This window comes from Brassica napus, chromosome A9 (genome assembly GCF_020379485.1).
Source record: "Brassica napus cultivar Da-Ae chromosome A9, Da-Ae, whole genome shotgun sequence".
Lineage (NCBI taxonomy): Eukaryota > Viridiplantae > Streptophyta > Magnoliopsida > Brassicales > Brassicaceae > Brassica > Brassica napus.
Window position 1 is genome coordinate 43,962,759 of NC_063442.1, and position 21,267 is coordinate 43,984,025.

General features: G+C 32.5%; 5 protein-coding genes across 6 annotated transcripts; 4 read left to right on the forward strand and 1 right to left on the reverse strand.

Annotated features, from left to right (window-relative positions):
• Positions 1–142: 142 nt before the first annotated feature.
• LOC106419810 (ubiquitin-like modifier-activating enzyme 5) lies at positions 143–3,630 on the forward strand. Its single transcript, XM_013860646.3, has 14 exons — positions 143–386; positions 642–710; positions 799–912; positions 992–1,120; positions 1,216–1,284; positions 1,551–1,703; positions 1,900–1,936; positions 2,157–2,239; positions 2,467–2,541; positions 2,640–2,714; positions 2,801–2,887; positions 2,979–3,097; positions 3,175–3,227; positions 3,330–3,630. The coding sequence occupies exons 1-14, from the start codon at positions 306–308 to the stop codon at positions 3,473–3,475; spliced, it is 1,290 nt and encodes a 429-aa protein (XP_013716100.2). The 5' UTR covers positions 143–305; the 3' UTR covers positions 3,476–3,630.
• Positions 3,631–3,887: 257 nt separating this feature from the next.
• Positions 3,888–6,997, reverse strand: LOC106420080 (protein GRIP-like). The gene is made up of 4 exons (XM_013860910.3): positions 6,040–6,997; positions 4,724–5,728; positions 4,409–4,639; positions 3,888–4,320 (listed from the first exon to the last, which is right to left on the reverse strand). The coding sequence occupies exons 1-4, from the start codon at positions 6,115–6,117 to the stop codon at positions 3,955–3,957; spliced, it is 1,680 nt and encodes a 559-aa protein (XP_013716364.3). The 5' UTR covers positions 6,118–6,997; the 3' UTR covers positions 3,888–3,954.
• A 1,866-nt stretch (positions 6,998–8,863) lies between these two features.
• Positions 8,864–11,030, forward strand: LOC106420012 (probable pectinesterase 8). The gene is made up of 5 exons (XM_013860848.3): positions 8,864–9,512; positions 9,636–9,807; positions 9,922–10,128; positions 10,320–10,579; positions 10,719–11,030. Exons 1-5 carry the CDS (start codon positions 8,941–8,943, stop codon positions 10,873–10,875), a joined length of 1,368 nt encoding a protein of 455 aa, XP_013716302.2. The 5' UTR covers positions 8,864–8,940; the 3' UTR covers positions 10,876–11,030.
• Positions 11,031–11,151: 121 nt separating this feature from the next.
• Positions 11,152–13,922, forward strand: LOC106419858 (choline-phosphate cytidylyltransferase 1). Its single transcript, XM_013860700.3, has 8 exons — positions 11,152–11,406; positions 12,062–12,175; positions 12,265–12,360; positions 12,468–12,510; positions 12,593–12,748; positions 12,839–12,919; positions 13,373–13,471; positions 13,558–13,922. Exons 1-8 carry the CDS (start codon positions 11,249–11,251, stop codon positions 13,777–13,779), a joined length of 969 nt encoding a protein of 322 aa, XP_013716154.1. The 5' UTR covers positions 11,152–11,248; the 3' UTR covers positions 13,780–13,922.
• A 213-nt stretch (positions 13,923–14,135) lies between these two features.
• On the forward strand, positions 14,136–16,357 carry LOC106420107 (putative zinc finger protein CONSTANS-LIKE 11). 2 transcript variants are annotated; one of them, XM_013860942.3, is made up of 4 exons: positions 14,136–15,054; positions 15,146–15,331; positions 15,443–15,729; positions 15,836–16,357. In XM_013860942.3, exons 1-4 carry the CDS (start codon positions 14,542–14,544, stop codon positions 15,984–15,986), a joined length of 1,137 nt encoding a protein of 378 aa, XP_013716396.1. In that variant the 5' UTR covers positions 14,136–14,541; the 3' UTR covers positions 15,987–16,357. The 2 variants fall into 2 exon arrangements, with proteins under 2 accessions (XP_013716396.1, XP_022564693.1); XM_022708972.2 differs by having other exon boundaries at positions 15,443–15,733; positions 15,836–15,976.
• Positions 16,358–21,267: the final 4,910 nt, after the last annotated feature.

Sequence of the window (21,267 nt, forward strand, 5' to 3'; positions counted from 1 at the left end):
TTTATAATTCGATCCTCAACTTGAAAAATTAAAAATAATTTAACGGGCCGATGGGGATAGTTAATGGGCTTAGTTTAAAGCCCATTGGATTCTTAACTTTAAAAAGGCTCTTTTCTCGGTCAACTGTTATGTTCTTTATTTTTTTGGGAGTCAACACTTGTTTTTGTTCTTACCTTCGCGAGTGTAATAACGTTTTTTTTTTTGTTTGTCTTAAAAAAGTTAAAAAAACCCTTTGTCCAACTCCAGAGTTTCTCTTCCAAATCCCTTCTATTTCTCAAACGAGCATCGCAGATTTCGTAGTGCTCATGGAGGTTGAATTGAAAGCATTGCTCGATGATCTCAACGTTCTCGAGAAATCTCTCTCCGATCCGGCTCCGATCCAGAAGGTGTTTGTTCTTTTGCTTCTGATCTCGTTCTTAAGTGGATTATTTACTTATTCCAAGTCCGTCTCTTTTGTGTCATGGATTATGTTTTTGCTGTCTTAAATTCGAAAAGAACTGAACTTTTCACATGCATTGGTGTTTAACTGTTTAAGAGTTATCCTTGTATTGATCTGGATTCTATTGAAAGCATTCATCTTTATGGCAAATGTCAAAGCTTTTGTTGTTGAATTGCTCTTATGTTTTTGATGAATCATACAGCTGCGATCACATGTTGAGAATCTAGCGGCTCTGTCTAAGTGTAACCCTCACCGGCGTTCCAAAGTCAAGGTATGAGTTTATATAACTTGTTAAATTCTTCTAATTTATATAATCAATGCAAAACAGTCTGAGCTCAAGGGGATCTCCTCTATTGCAGGAATTGAGTTCGGAAGTGGTAGATAGTAATCCTTACAGTAGGCTTATGGCTCTTCAGCGGATGGGTATTGTCGAGAACTATGAGAGAATCAGAGAGTTTTCAGTCGCCATTGTTGTATGTATCCCTCTCTCTCTTTGCCTTTGTTTCCAACTTTTTCTCTCCATTTATAGCTTATACAACTTTACATTGACAGGGCATTGGAGGTGTTGGAAGTGTTGCTGCTGAAATGCTGACTAGATGTGGTATTGGTCGGCTTTTGTTGTATGACTATGACACTGTCGAACTTGCTAACATGAACCGACTCTTTTTCCGACCTGATCAGGTTCTCTCTTTTCATTTTAATTTGCAATCTCTCTTTTTTTTTTTCATTCAGTTAGTCTTGTCTGTGTTCTGATCTCCGAGTAATGGTGACTGTAGGTTGGTATGACAAAGACTGATGCTGCTGTACAGACCCTTGCAGAAATTAACCCTGACGTAGTCCTTGAGGTAAGTTCTCTACTTGATTGTCTTCTTCATGGGGATTAAACATACCTGATACTAGTTTATAGGTTGTTTATATCATATTTGCTTGTAAATGAAAAGTCTATGGATTCGCTTTAAATTATTTTCATATTATGTAGGAGGTCTTTGATGTATGATGTTCGTTTCTTTTGCCTCTTTCTGGATAGTTTATTGTTTCTGCTCTTTTCTACTGAGAACTATTACTTTAGCACTCACTTAACTGAAGTCACAATTTGCATTTTTTCTCCTAGAGTTTCACAATGAACATAACAACGGTGCAAGGCTTTGAGACCTTCACGTCGAGCTTGAAGAACAAGTCATTTTGTCCTACCAAGGAGGGATGTGGTGTGGATCTTGTTTTGAGCTGTGTTGATAATTATGAAGCAAGGATGGCTGTCAACCAGGTACCTCTTTTTTTTTTTTCTCGAGAAAGAGCCTTCTTTTTGTTACAAATTTGCCACATAGTTTTTACTTCTCCATCAAGCTTTTCGATCTTTTATTGTAGATGAGTTGTTACTTACAACATCTGGTTATGCTTGTGAGTGGTAAAGATAGACAGCTTCTGATTTGAGTTTATTCTTTGATGGATATATTGTATAGGCATGCAATGAGTTAAGTCAAACGTGGATGGAGTCAGGTAAACACTATGAAAAGCTTATAATTGCATGTATCATTGGAAACAACCTATGAATTGGCATGTCTCCGTGGCTCTTATGCACAAAGGGATTGTCATATTTTGTAGCAGTCTTGTCTGTTCGCAGTTCACCAGTTCTGATGGATCAGTCATCTATTTATGAATCACATTCAGCTCGTGAAGTCTGTATTTGAGCTGACATAGAATACGATATTTTGTGCAGGTGTTTCTGAAGATGCCGTTTCAGGTCACATACAGCTTCTGGTTCCTGGAGAAACTGCTTGTTTTGCTTGTGCACCTCCTCTGGTATGTTATTTTTCCTTCTTACATCAGTCATACAACTGCCTAGATGCTTGAGGAATGTTAGAAGTAGAACATTAGTAAATTTAAGGATTTTATGATTCAGTGTGCTGTTAACTTACACTTGCATCTCCTCTAAATAACATACCAGAATCTTTATAAGTAGAACTTTGGTAGGGTGCTGTTAATACTACACTTGCATCTCCTCTAAATAATCTATTTATATTTTATAGGTCGTGGCATCTGGAATTGATGAACGGACACTTAAGCGAGAAGGGGTCTGTGCTGCATCTCTGCCTACTACTATGGTAATTGTCAACCACCTTACAGTACTGTTGAAGAACATTTGGATATTATAACTAGTTATCATGTAGCAGACAATGTGTTTGCTTAATTTTGAATTCAGGGTGTTGTTGCGGGGCTTTTGGTTCAAAACTCTCTCAAGTTCTTACTAAACTTTGGTGAAGTTTCTCCATACTTGGTAAAAAGTCTTAGCTCCTCTTGCATTATCATAATGAATCATTTGAAGTTCAATCGTTTTATGATTCTGCTACTTGACGTCCACAGGGTTACAATTCACTGAAGGATTTTTTCCCAACCATGCAAATGAGACCAAATCCACAATGCTCTAACGCAGCTTGTATGGAACGGCAGGTAACTTTGAGTGAAAATCAACTACAATACTCTCTCAGCTCGTTTTTGTTTCACTGTTCCAAGGTTAAAAATGGAAATCTCAAAAATGCAGAAAGAGTACATGCTTGCAAAACCAGCAAGGGACGCTGCTGCCAAAGCTAAGATGGAAGCTGATGCGTTAACAGCTGTTGATGATGGTCCACTCCATGATGATAATGAGTGGAACATAAGGTAACAACTCTGTAAAATTAGTTAACAGACATATATGCAACGAGAGATCTGATGTGTATCTTATGTCTTTTTGTAAGTGTGGTTGATGATGAAAATGAGAAGGATGCAGCAAAAGCTTCCTCAAGTTCAGGTAGTTTCAACTTGGGACTCTCTGTACCATTTATGTGAAAGTGTATTAAAATTTGAAGTTTTCTTCTGACAATTCTTGAAATTGATTTTGTGGTTGTAATAGATACATTGCCAGAAGGGCTTACTAGGGAGCTTCCAGTCGCAGATGAGTATGAGAAGGCAATAGCTATAGGGTCTGGAGAGGCAGAGGAGGAAGAGGACGACCTTGAAGATCTGAAGAAGCAGCTCGAAGCTCTTAATGCTGCTTGAAGTCTTTTATTGTGAGACATAATATAGTTGTTTTATCAGTTTTTACTTGAAAGAGGTGACAAACGCAATTGTGTAAAAGCAAAAGAAAAGAGTGTTTGAGGTTTTGATAAATTGGATCTCACAGGCATATAAACAATAATCTTTTTGGATGATGATTTCTCCCTTTTATTATTGGCTTACCAAAGTTGAAGTTATACAATTTTGCAGATATTGCATGGTTTTCTACAGGCATGGGCGTTCGGGTCGGGTATTTTGGTATTGAAGTTTAGAATCCATTTTGAATATTTTTATTGGGTTTAAATATTTTTAATTTGAGTTCGGTTATTTCGGGTCGGGTTTGAATATTTAAAAGTAGCCTTACTTGGCAAACATGAAAGGGTTAATAAAAAGGATGGTAAAAAACAAAACACACTCAACCCAAACCAGAAGAAATCTTTCATACATAAAAAGAAAAAGCAATGACACACCATTAAGAATTTTCAATACTTTTTACCAAGAATGACACCTATAATGACAGACACAAGAGCCACTCCGAGGACAATCTTCAATGTCATGAAATGAGATGTTTCAGCTTTCTGAGTTGTTGTAACGTTTCCTGAAGAAGAAGACGAATGTGAAGCAGAAGAAGCATGATCTGACTCCTCCTTACTCTTACGTTGCTTTGGAGTTGGAAAAGAGAAATCAATATCTCGAGGCTTAACTTCTACTTCTCCTTTTCCTATAGTCTCAGTTTCCTGCAAGTTTGATTTATGAAGCTTCATTGCTTCCTCGTCCACCGAAACCTGTTCACTTGCTTTAGCTTCATGCTCATGCAATTTTGAGGTCAGTTCTGCAACTTTTTCGACCTGAAAAAAAAAGACACAAGAAACACCACACAAATTGTGAATCAGCATTCCTAAAATGTTATCCCATTGTCCTGAGTTATACTGTTACCTCTTCTTTCAACTGAGCTTCAGCGTTTTTCAATTGTTTTTCAACTTCATCAAACTTGGACTCCAACACCGACTTTTCAGAAGCCACAGAAGTGAGCTTCTTGATTTCGGATGCCATAGCATCCAGTTTAGACTTCTCTACTCCGAGGTGTTCTTGAATATTTATGAGCTCATTCTTTGTGCTGTGATGTATCTCATTGACTTGGCTATTCTCTTCTGCAAGGGATTTAACCTAAAGTAGAAAGCAGTGTCAAAATATATCATGAGATGGTTTACTAATACATGATTTTTTAGATTCTGTGAATGTTTTGTCTACCTGTGATCTTAATCTTTCTGTTTCAGAAGTAAGCTTGTTTGTTAATTTTTCTATGGCCCCCTTTGAAGCCTGTAGCTCTTTTGCTGTTTGGTTCTTCTCAGCTTCTAAAGCAGCGAACATTGCCTGAAAGCCACTGGTCTCTGACCCATGATCGGCTAGCTCCTGGTTCAGCTTTAGATTCACTTCGGCTAAAGATCCATTTTCTTTCTCAAGCTCTTTGATTGTATCTTCAAAAGTCTTGAGTTTCTGTAGAGCCTTTTCAAGCTCTATTTTTCTAGTATCAGCAACTTCAGATACTTCTAGGACTTTCTTAATATGTTCCTCAATTAGGTTTTCATGGGATTGTAACTTTGTAGCCAAGTCTTTAGCTTCTATGTCTCTCTGATTAAACCTTTCCTTCTCAGCAACCAGAAAGCCTTCAAGTTCTTGAATCTTGATCTTGAGTTGATTGTTTGTGTCTGATAGTAACTCATTCTCCAAGGATGACTGATAAAGATCTTCAGATGCTTCAGCCAACTTGTCTTCATATAATCTTATTCTCTTCTCCAAATGTTTCGATTTCTCGGTCAATGACTTGGCCTCCGTATCTATGATATTGAGTTCCTTCATTGCCTTCTGAATGCTAAGATCTGAGTGTTTATGCAAATATTTTATCTCTTTGCTTCTTCTGTTAGCTTCATCTGTTTCTCTTGCTTGCTTCTCAAGTCTCTCTTCAGCTGATTTCAGCTTCTCCATCGCCTCGCTTTCCCTTAATCCAGCAGCTTTGTTCTTCTCAAGTTCCTGGCTCAGTTCCAGCTCCAGTGCTTTCACCTTTTCTTGCAGTTCATATAGTTCTCTCTGTGGAGTGCTTGAGCTTCTTTCAATAGGAACTTGCTTCTCTGCTTTCTCACCATCCTTAGTGTCAATCCCTTCTTTCTCAACCTTTATGAATCCACCATCAGATGTAGTATCCTCCTCTTCTTTCGTAATTACTTTATCTTCCTTGGTCATTTCTCCCTTCACATCCTGTAATCAAAAACAGTCACAATACTTAAATCTCGTATGATAACTAGTAATAATAAAAAGTTGATAGATTCAGTTCTACTTAAAGGGCACGTCTAGAATTAAAATATTTTATTTGTCATATCAATCTATTTAATGTCAAAGATATAAAAGAAAACAATTCTCCTATAGTTAGAGTAGTTAGGAGTGAACTTGAATGAATTGTAGTATTGTACAACAATAGATTATAGAGGATAACCTGTATGTTCAATGACAAGAGAAAAAAACATTAAAATTTTGTAAAAGTATTTCATTATGAACAAACAGATCATTACCTTAACAGAAACATCGACCGTCTTTACATCCTCAAGTGCACCTTTCACTACATGGACCTCGGAATTCTCTTTTTCCATCAAGCAGTTCCTAATACCTTTTGTTCTGCAACCGATGACAAATTTAAGGCTTTGAAAATGGTACTAATAATGAGTAATTCACCATGGTTTTATAAGTTTTGTTTCTTGCATCAACAAGATATGTGATCAAGTTCAGTTGCATTCCAACCGCAACATTTTTATCTTATAGAAAATGGAAATCCTTTAGTAGCTTGTAAGAAAGAGAAACCAAAATTTTTCAACCATTCATGAAAATAGATTGTAAAATATAATTGGTTAAATAGTGTCTCACTGTAATCTTCAAGTAAATGGTGGATTTATTATTGCCAACAACATTCTTTAAAAGATTATGAATAGAACAAAGGCTTACGATCATACACAAGTATAAAGTAACCAAACTCCAAACAGAATTTGCAACAAACTTACTTTTTGGTTGATGAAACTATTAAGCATAAAGCATAAACATACTCAACTATGTGATCATTGTTCTGTACCGTTTGAGATTGACGCACTTATCAAGATTCGATGTAACCTTTTTTTGGAAAGGCTAACAAGTTAACGGTGGCTTTACCAACCAATAAAGAAAGGATAGCCACGCACGGAGGTATTATTAAATATTAACGAGTAATTTATGTATGTGCAAACCAAGATGTGCTTAGGGTGTCAATATATAAAGTCAACTAACAAATAAAAGGGCATGTTTAACGCCCACAAAGTTGGTAGCCCTCTCTTAAATTGTGTATACAATAGTAGTTTATTAAATTTGTAGTATTTGACAAGAAGACTATCCGAAAAGAAATTTCAAATGGAAACACTAGTATTACTTTAAAACATATTGGAAACGAATAAAATTTGAAAACAAATATATTTAAATCCAAGTATACAACTAAGATAAAGAATCACAAACTTATTACAATTAACATAATAATAAGAAAATCATAAGCAATGGCGACCAGATGAATAGTGATGGCACAATATACTACTAACTAAACAAGAAAAATAGTTCACAAAATAGAAATTTTTTTGCTACAAAATAAATATCGTTTTCGATTTTTAATGCAAAATTTATTAATTTTATTTAACAATATATTTTTCTATTGGTTGAAATATAGTTAAGTGTATAGATAGTTGTGTTTTTATATAAGAAATAGACAAAATTAATTGTTTCTTTAATTTGTGTGCACAAATCCAAAACAAAATTTTATTTTTGAATTATTCTGTCAGTTTTGGTTAAACACAAAACAAAAACTATCACGGCCGTTATAAACTAGAGACGTGGAAGATACTACTAACGTCTCATCAAAATGACAAATTCTCACTGTATCAGGCTAAACCGGGCATAAAACGATATAAACGAAGAACATTCGATGAATTAAGAAATTGTAATCATTAACCTAGTTTTCTAAACGCTATCTATAGATAGAGATATAGCTTGAAAGTTGCAAGTGAAGCCTAATTCTTGAAAGAAATATCATCAAAAGAGTTACCACGTTTAATATTACGATCCATTCGTGTTTTTTTAGAGAAATGAATCGGTAATATAAGAATAATCAATTGTTAAATTTTAAAACAACTCACGTATAGACAGAAAAAAGAATATGCATACTACTAGTATAGGAAGGTGATGCATCATCCATTGATCTGTTGAATTCCTAAGTAGAAGTTATCGTTGTCACTATCAGATATAGTTAGATTTAAAGACAATCTAAAACAGAAAGACGAGTTGGACCTATCACCAGATCCAACAAAAAAACAAAAGAAATGACGGTGGATTTGAGATGCTTACTTGAATCTGCTCAATATGTTTTTCTTTCTCTGTTTTTAGTTTTTGGATTTTGTTTTTTCAAAAAAAAAAAATTTTCTCGTAAATGGGGAAATGAAAATGCACGAGGAGAACAAGAAGAAGACCAAGAGATGTCAATGGAAGAGACGAAGACAAATCTCTCTTTTAATTGTTTTAGAGTTTATAACGTGAACAGCAGAAATATAGGTCTCTCTTTGTATTTTTGAAAGGCAATTTCAACGGATGAATTAACTGTCTAAATTCCTCTTCCACGGTTCCATCCCTTATTTTGGTTTTCCCGGTTTGAGTTTGATATGATGGTCCGATCCCGATTTATATTGTTCATTGTTAATAATTGGTACTCCCTCCGTATCAGTTTAACTAGTTTAACTGGTGTTTAAAGATTTTGATTTTGTTTCAAAATATGTAATGTTCTCACAATTATAGGTGAAATTTAATGAAATTTTAAAATTTTGACCAATTATAAAATACTGCATCTTTTTCTTATTGGTTGAATTAGTTTTATTTAATATTACCAAAGCTAATTACATAAAAAAATTTATTTTCTTAATATTTGTGCAAAAACCTTAAACACCTCTTAAAATGATACAAGGGGAGTATATTTTTGTATCATAGCCTTATCCTAGTTTTTCATAAAGTTAAAGACAAAATAGTCAAATAACTAATCAATAACTTTAAATGTGTACCCAACTTCCAAATAATGAGTTATTGAAAATGCATATCTAGAATTGAAGTGTTTCTTTCTTTGGTATAACAACAACAAAATGTACCTGTATATAATTTATCCATCTAAATGATTAACATAATATATATGAATAATCCTTTTTATGAGTTATACACACTACATATATTTACAATTCCTATATATTATAATCACTTCACAGTTGAGATAAGTTGATACATGTAAATATTTCTTTCTAATGTTTCTTGTAGAAGTTATGAGCATTTTTGGTTGGTCGATTGGGATTGTTTAATATTATAAGAAAGCAAAGATTAGAAAAGGGTAATTTGCAAGGCATTCCAACAAATCCTTATACTTCATGCAATTTCATGTTTCTCATTACCTTGTTCGTATAAATATATGTCTATTTTTTGCATTCTCCTATTCATCAAGTTCCTTCTACCCCTTCCCTCTTAAGAAAAACAACAACCTGAAAATTTTCCAAATACTTTTTTTTCTCCAAATATCATTTTGTTCCAAAAATATGAAATTTAGAACAATTTCATTACCTCTATCTATAGGAATTGCCATCGTGGCCATTTTAGCATCCAAAACTCTATTTGACACACATCCTAGAGCCTTCATGCACAATCCTTTCGATGTTCTGCATACAATCAAAGCTATATCATATTCAGCTATAACTTCCGTTTACAGCCGCCGCCACCATCATCATCACCACCACCATAAAAAACCATCTGATACCAAAAAGAAAGTATCAATATGCGACGATTTCCCCAAAAACATACCTCCACCAGACACCGATACGACGTCCTATCTCTGCGTCGATAAGAAAGGCTGCTGCAATTTCACGACAGTGCAATCAGCCGTGGACGCAATCGGAAACTTTAGCCAGAAAAGAAACGTGATATGGATCAACTCCGGCATGTACTAGTATGTTTTCGTGATAACCTTTTTGTTCCACTAAGTAATTGTTATAACGATCCTGTTTAATTATTAATTATAGTAAAAATATTAATACGTAAAAGTAAATAAAATATACTTATTGTGTGGCAGTGAAAAAGTGGTGATTCCGAAGACTAAGCCAAATATCACGTTACAAGGACAAGGGTTCGAGACGACAGCCATAGCTTGGAACGATACGGCCTACTCGGCTAACGGCACTTTTTATTGTGCCACGGTTCAAGTCTTTGGTTCTCAGTTCGTCGCTAAGAACATAAGTTTCATGGTAATTTCATTATCTTTTGACACAACTCACAAGCAATATACCATACTTAAATTGAAAGGCTAGAAACCTAGAATGAAATATATATATTAGTCTTGGGATATATTTTGGTGACAGAACGTGGCTCCTATACCGAAGCCTGGAGATGTAGGAGCTCAGGCGGTGGCGATAAGAATCGGGGGAGATCAATCTGCGTTTTTGGGATGTGGTTTCTTTGGAGCTCAAGACACTCTTCATGACGATAGAGGTCGTCATTACTTCAAGAATTGCTACATTCAAGGCTCCATTGATTTCATCTTTGGCAACGCTAAATCTCTCTACCAGGTATATATATTTACTTGGATAATTAGACTTTTCGTTATATAGTTTAATGGACTTCATTTTATCGACGCTATAAATAATAACTTAATATAATTTATAAACAAATATCTCCGAGCCAAAAAGAAGTACATGCAAGTTACATTAAGTCCAAGTTAAAATTTGGTATGTTTATGTAATAAGTTTTTTCCTAGTAGGATTGTCAAATAATATCAATGGCGAACCAAGTGAGCCCAGGGTCAAAGTCGGTCAACGGAGCCGTGACTGCTAATGGCCGTAACTCAAAGGATGAGAACAGTGGCTTTGCCTTCGTCAACTGCACAATAGGCGGCACTGGACATGTGTGGCTAGGTCGTGCATGGAGGCCTTACTCGCGTGTTATCTTTGTTTCCACTTATATGACCGATGTTATTGCATCTGAAGGCTGGAACAACTTCAACGACCCCTCAAGGGATGCGTAAGCACACACTTTAAATACACTTTTATATTTTCTTACCGAAAGTTAGATTATGTTTCGCCTCTTTAACAAGAATAAAAAAAAAGATTTAACAAGAATAATACTAAGTAAGATCCATATTTTTCTTTGTTGGGGTTAGGACAATATTCTATGGAGAGTATAATTGTTCGGGACCAGGAGCTGATGTTTCGAAAAGGGCACCGTATGTTCAGAAGCTGAATGACACTCAAGTTGCTGAGTTCGTTAACATGACTTTTATTGATGGAGACCAGTGGTTACAATTATCCGATCTTTAATTAGAGATAAATCATAATCTCTAACTCTATTGTCTATAACAGTACAGTAACAAATTGTGTTTACGGGACTGAAATAAAAAAAAATGCGAAATGAGTTGTACATGTAAAACTTGTTGAACATAATCTAGACATTAATTAACATTTCTCCAATCTAATCGTGGAGTTCCTAATTTTGTTGCTTAACCAAGAGTATAGTAACTCAAATGTATATTAACCATAATCGGACCGGCCGGTTCGGTTCAATTTGAGAAAACATTAATTTGCAATTGCATCTTCTTCACATGCTCCGCATATTCCTCGGGAAAATGCTGCTCGAGAGAATAAAGAGGAACAACGCTCGCACCTTTGCGAATTTCGCAACCTACCGGAAGTTATGACTAACGTCGCCGGAGATCGTAACGGAGACGGACGTTCAGCCGCCGTCACGGAGAGTTCGCCTCCGTCTGATCCTCCAATCCGTGTCTACGCAGATGGGATCTACGATCTGTTCCACTTCGGTCACGCTCGATCTCTCGAACAAGCTAAGAAATCGTTAGTACTCGTTATCTCTCGCGGGAATGTTTCCTCATTGTTCGATCTCGATTTCGATTTGCGTAGCTGTTACAGTGTATATGTTTGTGGTTTATGGTAGTCATGGTGATAGTATCTCTCGCAACGAGAAAGTTCATTCGAATTAGAGTATGGCCCTGTTCGTTTACCTATCGCCCGACCTGCGACCTATGAGTTGCAGGTGGCAGGTTGTTGTTCGTTTTGCTGTCGCTTAACATGCGACCTTCGCAAGTCGCAGATTGTGTTCGTTTTGATGTTGCGCGACCAGTCGTAGGTTCCGATTTAAGTCGCCTGAAAAGACAGCGACTAAAAATTAAGAAAATTTTGATCGAGCGACTGGTCGCAGATCGCAGTTCGACACGTAAACAAACATAATTTTAGTAGTAGGTCGCAGGTTTCGTCGCAGGTCGCGCAACATGTAAACGAACATAATCTTAGTCGTCAGGTCGCGCGACACGTAAACACCAACGGTGCCTATCTTAGTGTTGATTGTGTGATTGTAGTCAAGATATGTAGCATACGGCATTGATTTTGATGACTCTTCAAGTCTTCCTTGTAGCCTTGTAGGTAGATTCGTTTTGTCATTTATGTGCTTAGTGCTTATATTGTGTGCACTGTTGTGGTATTCGCTAAGCAGGTTTCCAAACACTTACCTTCTTGTGGGATGCTGCAATGATGATACTACTCACAAGTACAAGGGAAAGACTGTGATGAATGATCAAGAACGATATGAATCTCTTCGACATTGCAAGTAATTTTTGTTTATCTCACTCATGTTAGTACTAGTGATGGAGATGGTTTAACTAATTTAGCTTAAGTTGAATCTGTTTTATCGTGTAGATGGGTGGATGAAGTTATCCCTGATGCACCATGGGTGATCAACCAAGAGTTTCTTGACAAGCACCGTATTGCCTATGTGGCTCATGATGCTCTTCCGTAAGCTTTCTTTATCACTTGTCTTGTAAAAAGAATGCAGGACTTTAGTGTTGAATAGTGAAGTTTGTTTCAAACAATTAGCGTCGACTAATATATATTATTCACAGGTATGCTGATGCTAGCGGAGCTGGAAAAGATGTCTATGAGTTCGTGAGTTTGAGTTGATTTTCATACTGTTTTTTTTCTGTTGCCGTTATCTGTGACTGATATAGTCACTGAGTTTTCATTGCAGGTCAAAAAAGTAGGGAGGTTCAAGGAGACTAAGCGGACTGAAGGGATATCTACTTCGGATATAATAATGAGGATAGTGAAGGATTATAACCAGTATGTCATGCGTAACCTTGACAGGGGATATTCAAGGGAGGATCTTGGAGTTAGCTTTGTGAAAGTATGACATCATTTCTCGACCTTTCTCATCTTGTTGTTTTGAAATTTTCTCTACGAAGGAGTAAACTTTGGATGTGTTGACCTGCAACAGGAGAAGAGACTTAGAGTTAATATGAGGCTGAAGAAACTTCAGGAGAAGGTCAAAGCACAACAAGAGAAAGTTGGTGAAAAGGTTTGTATTTCACTCACATTTCCTTTGTAGATTGATCATCCTGAGTCCCTTGTTTATAGTGTTAAAGGTTATGTAGTTATCTTAGCTCTTGAGACACTATCATTGAATATGGCATACCAAGTGTTAAAGGTTATGTAGTTATCTTAGCTCTTGAGACACTATCATTGTTCTAGTTTATGTACCTTCTATTTTTGAGAGTTTTTCGTCAGGATTCTTCTGTTTAAATATGGCACACCAAGTGGTTGAATTATCTATCTGTAGACTTTAGTGGCATACAGTTTGCGAGTGTGGTTAAGCCCACGCATGAAAACTGTATTATGTCTTGTGGTGGAGCTCTCTCTCTCTTTAAGATCTCTGATAACTTTGATATCTGATATCGAGTTTTAATGATTTGGTTAACACTACATAGATTTATTACCCTCTAATCTATCAAACTCGTTCTAATCCTTGCAGATCCAAACTGTGAAAATGGTACGTAATGAGTGGGTGGAGAATGCAGATCGTTGGGTAGCTGGATTCCTTGAAATGTTTGAAGAAGGCTGCCATAAGATGGTAAGTTAGCAAACCTAATAAAAATCCTCTTTTCGTGATTTTGGAGTTTGCACTAATCTGTCATAAAATAATAACTTGTATATTAGGGAACTGCCATCAGAGACCGTATCCAAGAGAAGTTAATGAGACAAGAGTCCAAAGAATTGCTCGAGACGGGTCAGCATAAAGACACGGAGGAACAGTTCTACGAAGAATATTTCGAGCATGACATTGTTGACAGCTGTGAAGACAACGAAGACGATGAAGAAGAGTACTATGACGAGATTGAAGAGCAATGTAGTGCCTCAAAAGCATTAAAAAGTAACTAGAGGAAGATATTTTTTATGTTGTTTTAGTGCCCTATTGTTCACTATTGCAGTAAAATGCTTATCAAATGACTTATTAGTTAGCTACAAGAGTTTAGAAAACATTTATGTGATCTTCTTTTTAAAGACAATCCTTTTGCTGCCCTCTTTTTATTAGATTTTTGTTTTATTTTGTATAATTTAGTTTATAAATTATAACCAGGATTGTTCAAAAAAAAAAATTATAACCATGCATTGTTTTAATATTTCTTGTTTGGTTTAATTTTTTTAAAAACCTTGTAACATTAGATGTTCTAATTGGTGATTTCAGTGAGTTATGTTTTTGGTTAGGCCTGGTTAATGACAAAATTTCAAAAGATACTATTTTCTTTACGTGACATATATGTCACTAATTTTTTCCGACATTGGTATAACATGGATAAAGATTTAGACCCCAAATAACCATAATTTTGAAATATAATTATGTTCTATGTAAATTTAGATTCAAAAGCTAAGATCCTTATAACAAATCTTTTTCTTAAGTTGAAAAAATCGAAAGCAAACGGAATATCCCGATCTACAGGCATGTCCACATTTAGCACGTGCTAATTCACTTAGCGTGATCCTTAGCACGTTTACTATAAATTAAGAGAACACAAGCTGGGAAAAGCAGAAGCCTATTACGTGTGGTTTGTGTATATCTCAATCTGAAAATCTCAGATCAGATTGCTAAATTTTGTTCGTTGGTTTTTTTTTTTTTTTTTTTTTTTTTTTTTTTTGAGAAAAATGCATATAATGAGTTCACCAATGTGCGACCATTGCAATATGGGAAAAGCCGTTGTTTATTGTAAGACACATTTGGCTAGGATTTGTTCTCAATGTGACCGGAAGTTACACCACTATGTGACTATGGATAGTCCCGATCACTCGCGGCTTCTGTTGTGCGAAAAATGCGTTTCGCAGGCCGCAGATGTCCAGTGCCTTGAGCAAGGATTGTGCCTATGCCAAACATGCGTTCCAAACGCCACCGTCACCTCACGTTTTCCTTTTTGTAACGTTTCTAATAATCATTCTGGTTATAGTTTTCCACGAGATCTCGATCTTGATTCTTTTTCCTCCTCTTTGTCATCTTCTTTAACTGATCTCAGTTGGGGATATCACTTTGTTCCATTATCTCCCAAAAATGGGGACTCATCATCATCTTCCTCTGTCATTTTTCAAAATTTTGATAATCATACAAAGAATAATAGTGATCAACGAGGGCAAATGCTTCAGCCCGATTATATGGACAATTCTAAGGTATATTCTTATGGTTAGTTTAGATGTGTCTGGGATTATATTATTATGATGATACATTTTTGTTCTTATTTTGACGTGTCACTCTACGCAGGAGTTTTCATATTCAGGCTTGGAAGGTTACGAAACTAAAGATATAGAGAATGTTTGGTTGAACAATTTTGATGACAACAAGGCAGTACTATTAGACCAAAAAGAATATCTTTACAGGGAAGAATTGATCCTAACCGATCAACTAATCGATGCAATAATGAAACACAATGATGAAACCACAACCGAGGTAGTAGCAAACATCAACATAAATCTATCGCAAATTGATGTTTTGATTAATTATCTTTCTCTACTTTTTTGGTTAAAGATTATATTGGCTTCATCATCGGGTATGTCATAGGTTATACATACAGATTACAACATTGAAGCTTTGGGTAATGCAAGTTGTGAAGATTCCAACACGAATCAAATGATTCAATCAAAGGCAAAGGAGGAGACCAATAATAATGTTGGAATATTATTCCCTAACGCTCATATTCATGATGAGTGTCGACCATCGCAGTTGATTCTGACTGATGTCGATGAGATGTTACCATGGGATGATCAATTACTTGAATCTCCTATATACACACCCCAGTATCGATTAGAGGCAAAGAAGAGATATCTTGAAAAGAAAAAGAAACGCAAGTAGGTATTATTTTATTATTTCATGAGATATATTGCATTTAACGTATAGATAACACCAAAAGAAAAATTATACGTACAATATTAAGGTTATATTGAATGCATGCAGGTTTGGGAAGAAAATTAGATATGAATCTCGAAAGTCTTCAGCTGATACGAAGAAACGACTGAAAGGAAGATTTACAAAAGCTGATGCAGAATATGATTATGACCCACGAGCCAATAATACTATCAAAGAGGTTTATAAAACCAAGACCTAATTAAAAAGTTGATCAAAGAGGCTAATAAACGAAGACCTAATAAAAAGATGCGTGCAACCATATGATCGATCATCTTCGTTATGGCTCCATGATGTGTTTAGACTCTCTTTTTTTATTGCCCAGAAAATTAGTTATAGTACGACGACGTACGCTTTTTTTAATTTTGATAGAGAGGTCAAACACTTACATTATTAAAAGAGACTTTTTTTTGGCAGGGGGGAGCTTTTATTATTATGGTATTAATGTTTTGATAAACAATAATACATTTCAATTCTAGCTAGAGAACTTTTTTTCAACCTAAGTGTCCGTCCATGTATATGTAAGGAAAAGGAAGGCTCGCTTTTGCCTCAGAGACTTTGATATGACAGTCAAAGAGAAAAAAATGATTAGTCTCCAAGAAGCAGAACATAGTGTAGGTGTTTGCTCATAGCAATTTTTAATAGAAGTTCTTCACCGATTTAATGATGTTTCCCCTAATGTCCAAATGATTGTTAATTCTTTTTAACTAGGTTACAATTACGCGGGATAAAATAAATATATTATTGTTTATCAAAACTTTCCAAAAATAACAGTTTTTTAAAAAAATATTTTAACATACAACATATTGATAAAAAATTCTTAAATATCCAAAAATATTTTTGTTATCCTAATTTATAAATCACAATCCCAAATCTACAATATTTCTTAAGAAAATGAAAACTTTCCAAAAATACCAGTTTTTAAGAAAATTATTTAAAAATACAAAATTTTAATAAAAAAATCTTAAAGAATACTCATTTATCCACAAATATTCTTGTTATCCTATGTTATATATCAGAATCCCAAATCTACAATATTTCTCAAGAAAATGAAAACTTTTCAAAAATAGCAGTTTTCAAAAAAATTATTTAAAAATACAAAATATTGATAAAAAATTCTTAAAGAATACTCATCTATCCCCAAGTATTCTTGTTATCCTAATTTATAAATCACAAACTCAAATCTACAATATTTCCCAGAAAATTAAAACCTTCCAAAAATAACAGTTTTTAAGAAAATTATTTAAAAATACAACCTATTGATGAACATTTCTTAAAGAATACTAATCTATCCACAAATATTCTTGTTATCCTAATTTATAAATCACAATCTCAAATCTACAATATTTTTCAGGTAAATGAAAACTTTCCAAAAATAGCAGGTTTTAAGAAAATTATTTAAAAATACAACATATTGATGAAAAAATCTTAAAGAATACTCATCTATCCACAAATATTTTTGTTATCCTAATTTATAAATCACAAACCCAAATCTACAATATTTCTCAAGAAAATGAAAACTTTCCAAAAATGACAGTTTTTAAGAAAATTATTTAAAAATACAAAATATTGATGAAAAATTCTTAAAGAATACTCATCTATTCACAAATATTCTTGTTATCCTAATTTATAAATCACAATCTCAAATCTACAATATTTCTCAAGAAAATGAAAACTTTCCAAAAATAACAATTTTTAAGAAAATTATTTAACAATACAACATATTGATGAAAAATTCTTAAAGAATACTCATCTATCCACAAGTATTCTTGTTATCCTAATTTATAAATTATAAACCCAAATCTACAATATTTCTCACAAAAATGAAAACTTCCAAAAAATAGCACTTTTTGAGAAAGTTATTTAAAAATACAACATATTGATGAAAAAATCGTAAATAATACTCATCTATCCACAAATAATCTTGTTATCCTAATTTATATATCACAATCCCAAATCTACAATATTTCTCAAGAAAATGAAAACTTTCCAAAAATAGCAATTTCTAAGAAAATTATTTAAAAATACAACCTATTGGTGAAAAATTCTTAAAGAATACTCATCTATCCACAAGTATTCTTGTTATACTAATTTGTAAATCACAAACCCAAATCTACAATATTTCTCAAGAAAATGAAAACTTTCCCAAAATAGCAGTTTTTAAGAAAATTATTTAGAAATACAACCTATAGATGAAAAGTTTTTAAACAATACTCATCTATCCACAAATATTCATGGTATCCTAATTTAAAAATCACAATCCCAAATCTACAATATTTCTCAAGAAAATGAAAACTTTCCAAAAATAGCAGTTTTTAAGAAAATTATTTAAAAATACAACCTATTGATGTAAAATTCTTAAAGAATACTCATCTATCCACAAGTATTCTTATTATCCTAATTTATAAATCACAAACCCAAATCTACAATATTTCTCAAGAAAATGAAAACTTTCCCAAAATAGCAGTTTTTAAGAAAATTATTTAAAAATACAACCTATTGATGAAAAATTCTTAAAGAATACTCATCTATCCACAAGTATTCTTGTTATCCTAATTTATAAATCACAAACCCAAATCTACCATACTTCTCAAAAAAATGAAAACTTTCCAAAAATAGTTGTTTTTAAGAAAATTATTTTAAAATACAATCTATTGATGAATAATTTTTAAAGAATACTCATCAATCCACAAATATTCTTTTTATCCTAATTTATAAATAAAAATCCCAAATCTACAATATTTCTCAAGAAAATAAAAACTTTCCAAAAATAACCGTTTTTTAAAAAAATATTTAAAAATACAACCTATCGATGAAAAATTCTTAAAGAATACTCATCTATGCACAAATATTCTTGTTATCCTAATTTATAAATCACAATCTCAAATATACAATATTTCTAAAAAAATGAAAACTTTCCAAAAATAGCAATTTTTAAGAAAATTATTTTAAAATACAACCTATTGATGAAAATCTCTTATAGAATAATCATCTATCCACAAATATTCTTGTTATTCTAATTTATAAATCACAAACCCAAATCTACAATATTTCTCAAAAAATGAAAACTTTCCAAAAATAGCAGTTTTTAAGAAAATGATTTAAAAATACAACCTATAGATGAAAAATTCTTAAAAAATACTCATCTATCCACAAATATTCACGTTATCCTAATTTAAAAATCACAATCCCAAATCTACAACATTTCTCAAGAAAATGAAAACTTTCCAAAAATAGCATTTTTTAAGAAAATTATTTAAAAATACAACCTATCAATGAAAAATTCTCAAAGAATACTCATCTATCCACAAGTATTCTTGTTATACTAATTTGTAAATCACAAACCCAAATCTACAATATTTCTCAAAAAAATGAAAACTTTCCAAAAATAGCTGCTTTTAAGAAAATTATTTTAAAATACAATCTATTGATGAATAATTCTTAAAGAATACTCATCTATCCAAAAATATTCTTGTTATCCTAATTTAAAAATCACAATCCCAAATCTACAATATTTCTCAAGAAAATGAAAACTTTCCCAAAAAAGCAGTTTTTAAGAAAATTATTTAAAAATACAACCTATTGATGAAAAATTCTTAAAAAATATTCATCTATCCACAAATATTCTTGTTATCCTAATTTATAAATTACAATCCCAAATCTACAATATTTCTCAAAAAAAATACTTTCCAAAAATAGTAGTTTTTAAGAAAATTATTTAAAAATCAACCTATTGATGAAAAATTCATAAAGAATACTCATATATCCACAAAAATTCTTGTTATCCTAATTTATAAATAACAATCCCAAATCTATAATATTTCTCAAGAAAATGAAAACTTTCCCAAAATAGCAGTTTTTAAGAAAATTATTTAGAAATACAACCTATAGATGAAAAGTTTTTAAACAATACTCATCTATCCACAAATATTCATGGTATCCTAATTTAAAAATCACAATCCCAAATCTACAATATTTCTCAAGAAAATGAAAACTTTCCAAAAATAGCAGTTTTTAAGAAAATTATTTAAAAATACAACCTATTGATGAAAAATTCTTAAAGAATACTCATCTATCCACAAGTATTCTTATTATCCTAATTTATAAATCACAAACCCAAATCTACAATATTTCTCAAGAAAATGAAAACTTTCCCAAAATAGCAGTTTTTAAGAAAATTATTTAAAAATACAACCTATTGATGAAATTTTTTTAAACAATACTCATCTATCCACAAATATTCATGTTATCCTAATTTAAAAATCACAATCCCAAATCTACAATATTTATCATGAAAATGAAAGCTTCCAAAAAATAGCAGTTTTTAAGAAAATTATTTTAAAATACAACCTATTGATGAAAAATTCTTAAAGAATACTCATCTATCCACAAATATTCTTGTTATCCTAATTTATAAATCACAAAAACAAATCTACAATATTTCTCAAAAAAATGAAAACTTTCAAAAAATAGCCATTTTTAAGAAAATTACTTCAAAATACAATCTATTGATGAATAATTTTTAAAGAATACTCATCTATCCACAAATATTCTTGTTATCCTAATTTATAAATCACAATCCCAAATCTACAATATTTCTCAAAAAACTGAAAACTTTCCAAAAATGGCAGTTTTTAAGAAAATTATTTAAAATACAACATAATGATGAAAAATCTTAAAGAATACTCATCTATCCACAAATATTCTTGTTATCCTAATTTATAAATCACAATCCCAAATCTACAATATTTCTCAAAAAATGAAAACTTTAAAAAAATAGCAGTTTTTAAGAAAATTATTTAAAAATACATCCTATTGATGAAAAATTCTTAAAGAATACTCATCTATCCACAAGTATTCTTGTTATCCTAATTTATAAATCACAATCTCAAATCTACAATATTTCTCAAGAAAATGAAAACTTTCCAAAAATAGCAGATTTTAAGAAAATTATTTTAAAATACAATCTATTGATGAAAAATTCTTAAAGAATACTCATCTATCCACAAATATTCTTGTTATCCTAATTTAAAAATCACAATCCCAAATCTACAATATTTCTCAAAAAAATGAAAACTTTCCAAAAATAGCAGTTTTTAAGAAAATTATTTAAAAATAAAACCTATTGATGAAAAATTCTTAAAGAATACTCATCTATCCACAAGTATTCTTTTTATCCTAATTTATAAATCACAAACCCAAATCTACAATATTTCTCAAAAAAATGAAAACTTTCCAAAAATAGCAGTTTTTAAGAAAATTATTTAAAAACACAATCTATTGATGAAAAATTTTAAAGAATACTCATCTATCCACAAATATTCTTGTTATCCTAATTTATAAATCACAATCCCAAATCTACAATATTTCTCAAAAAATGAAAACTTTCCAAAAATAGCAGTTTTTAAGAAAATTATTTAAAAATACAACATAATGATGAAAAATTCTCAAAGAATACTCATCTATCCACAAATATTCTTGTT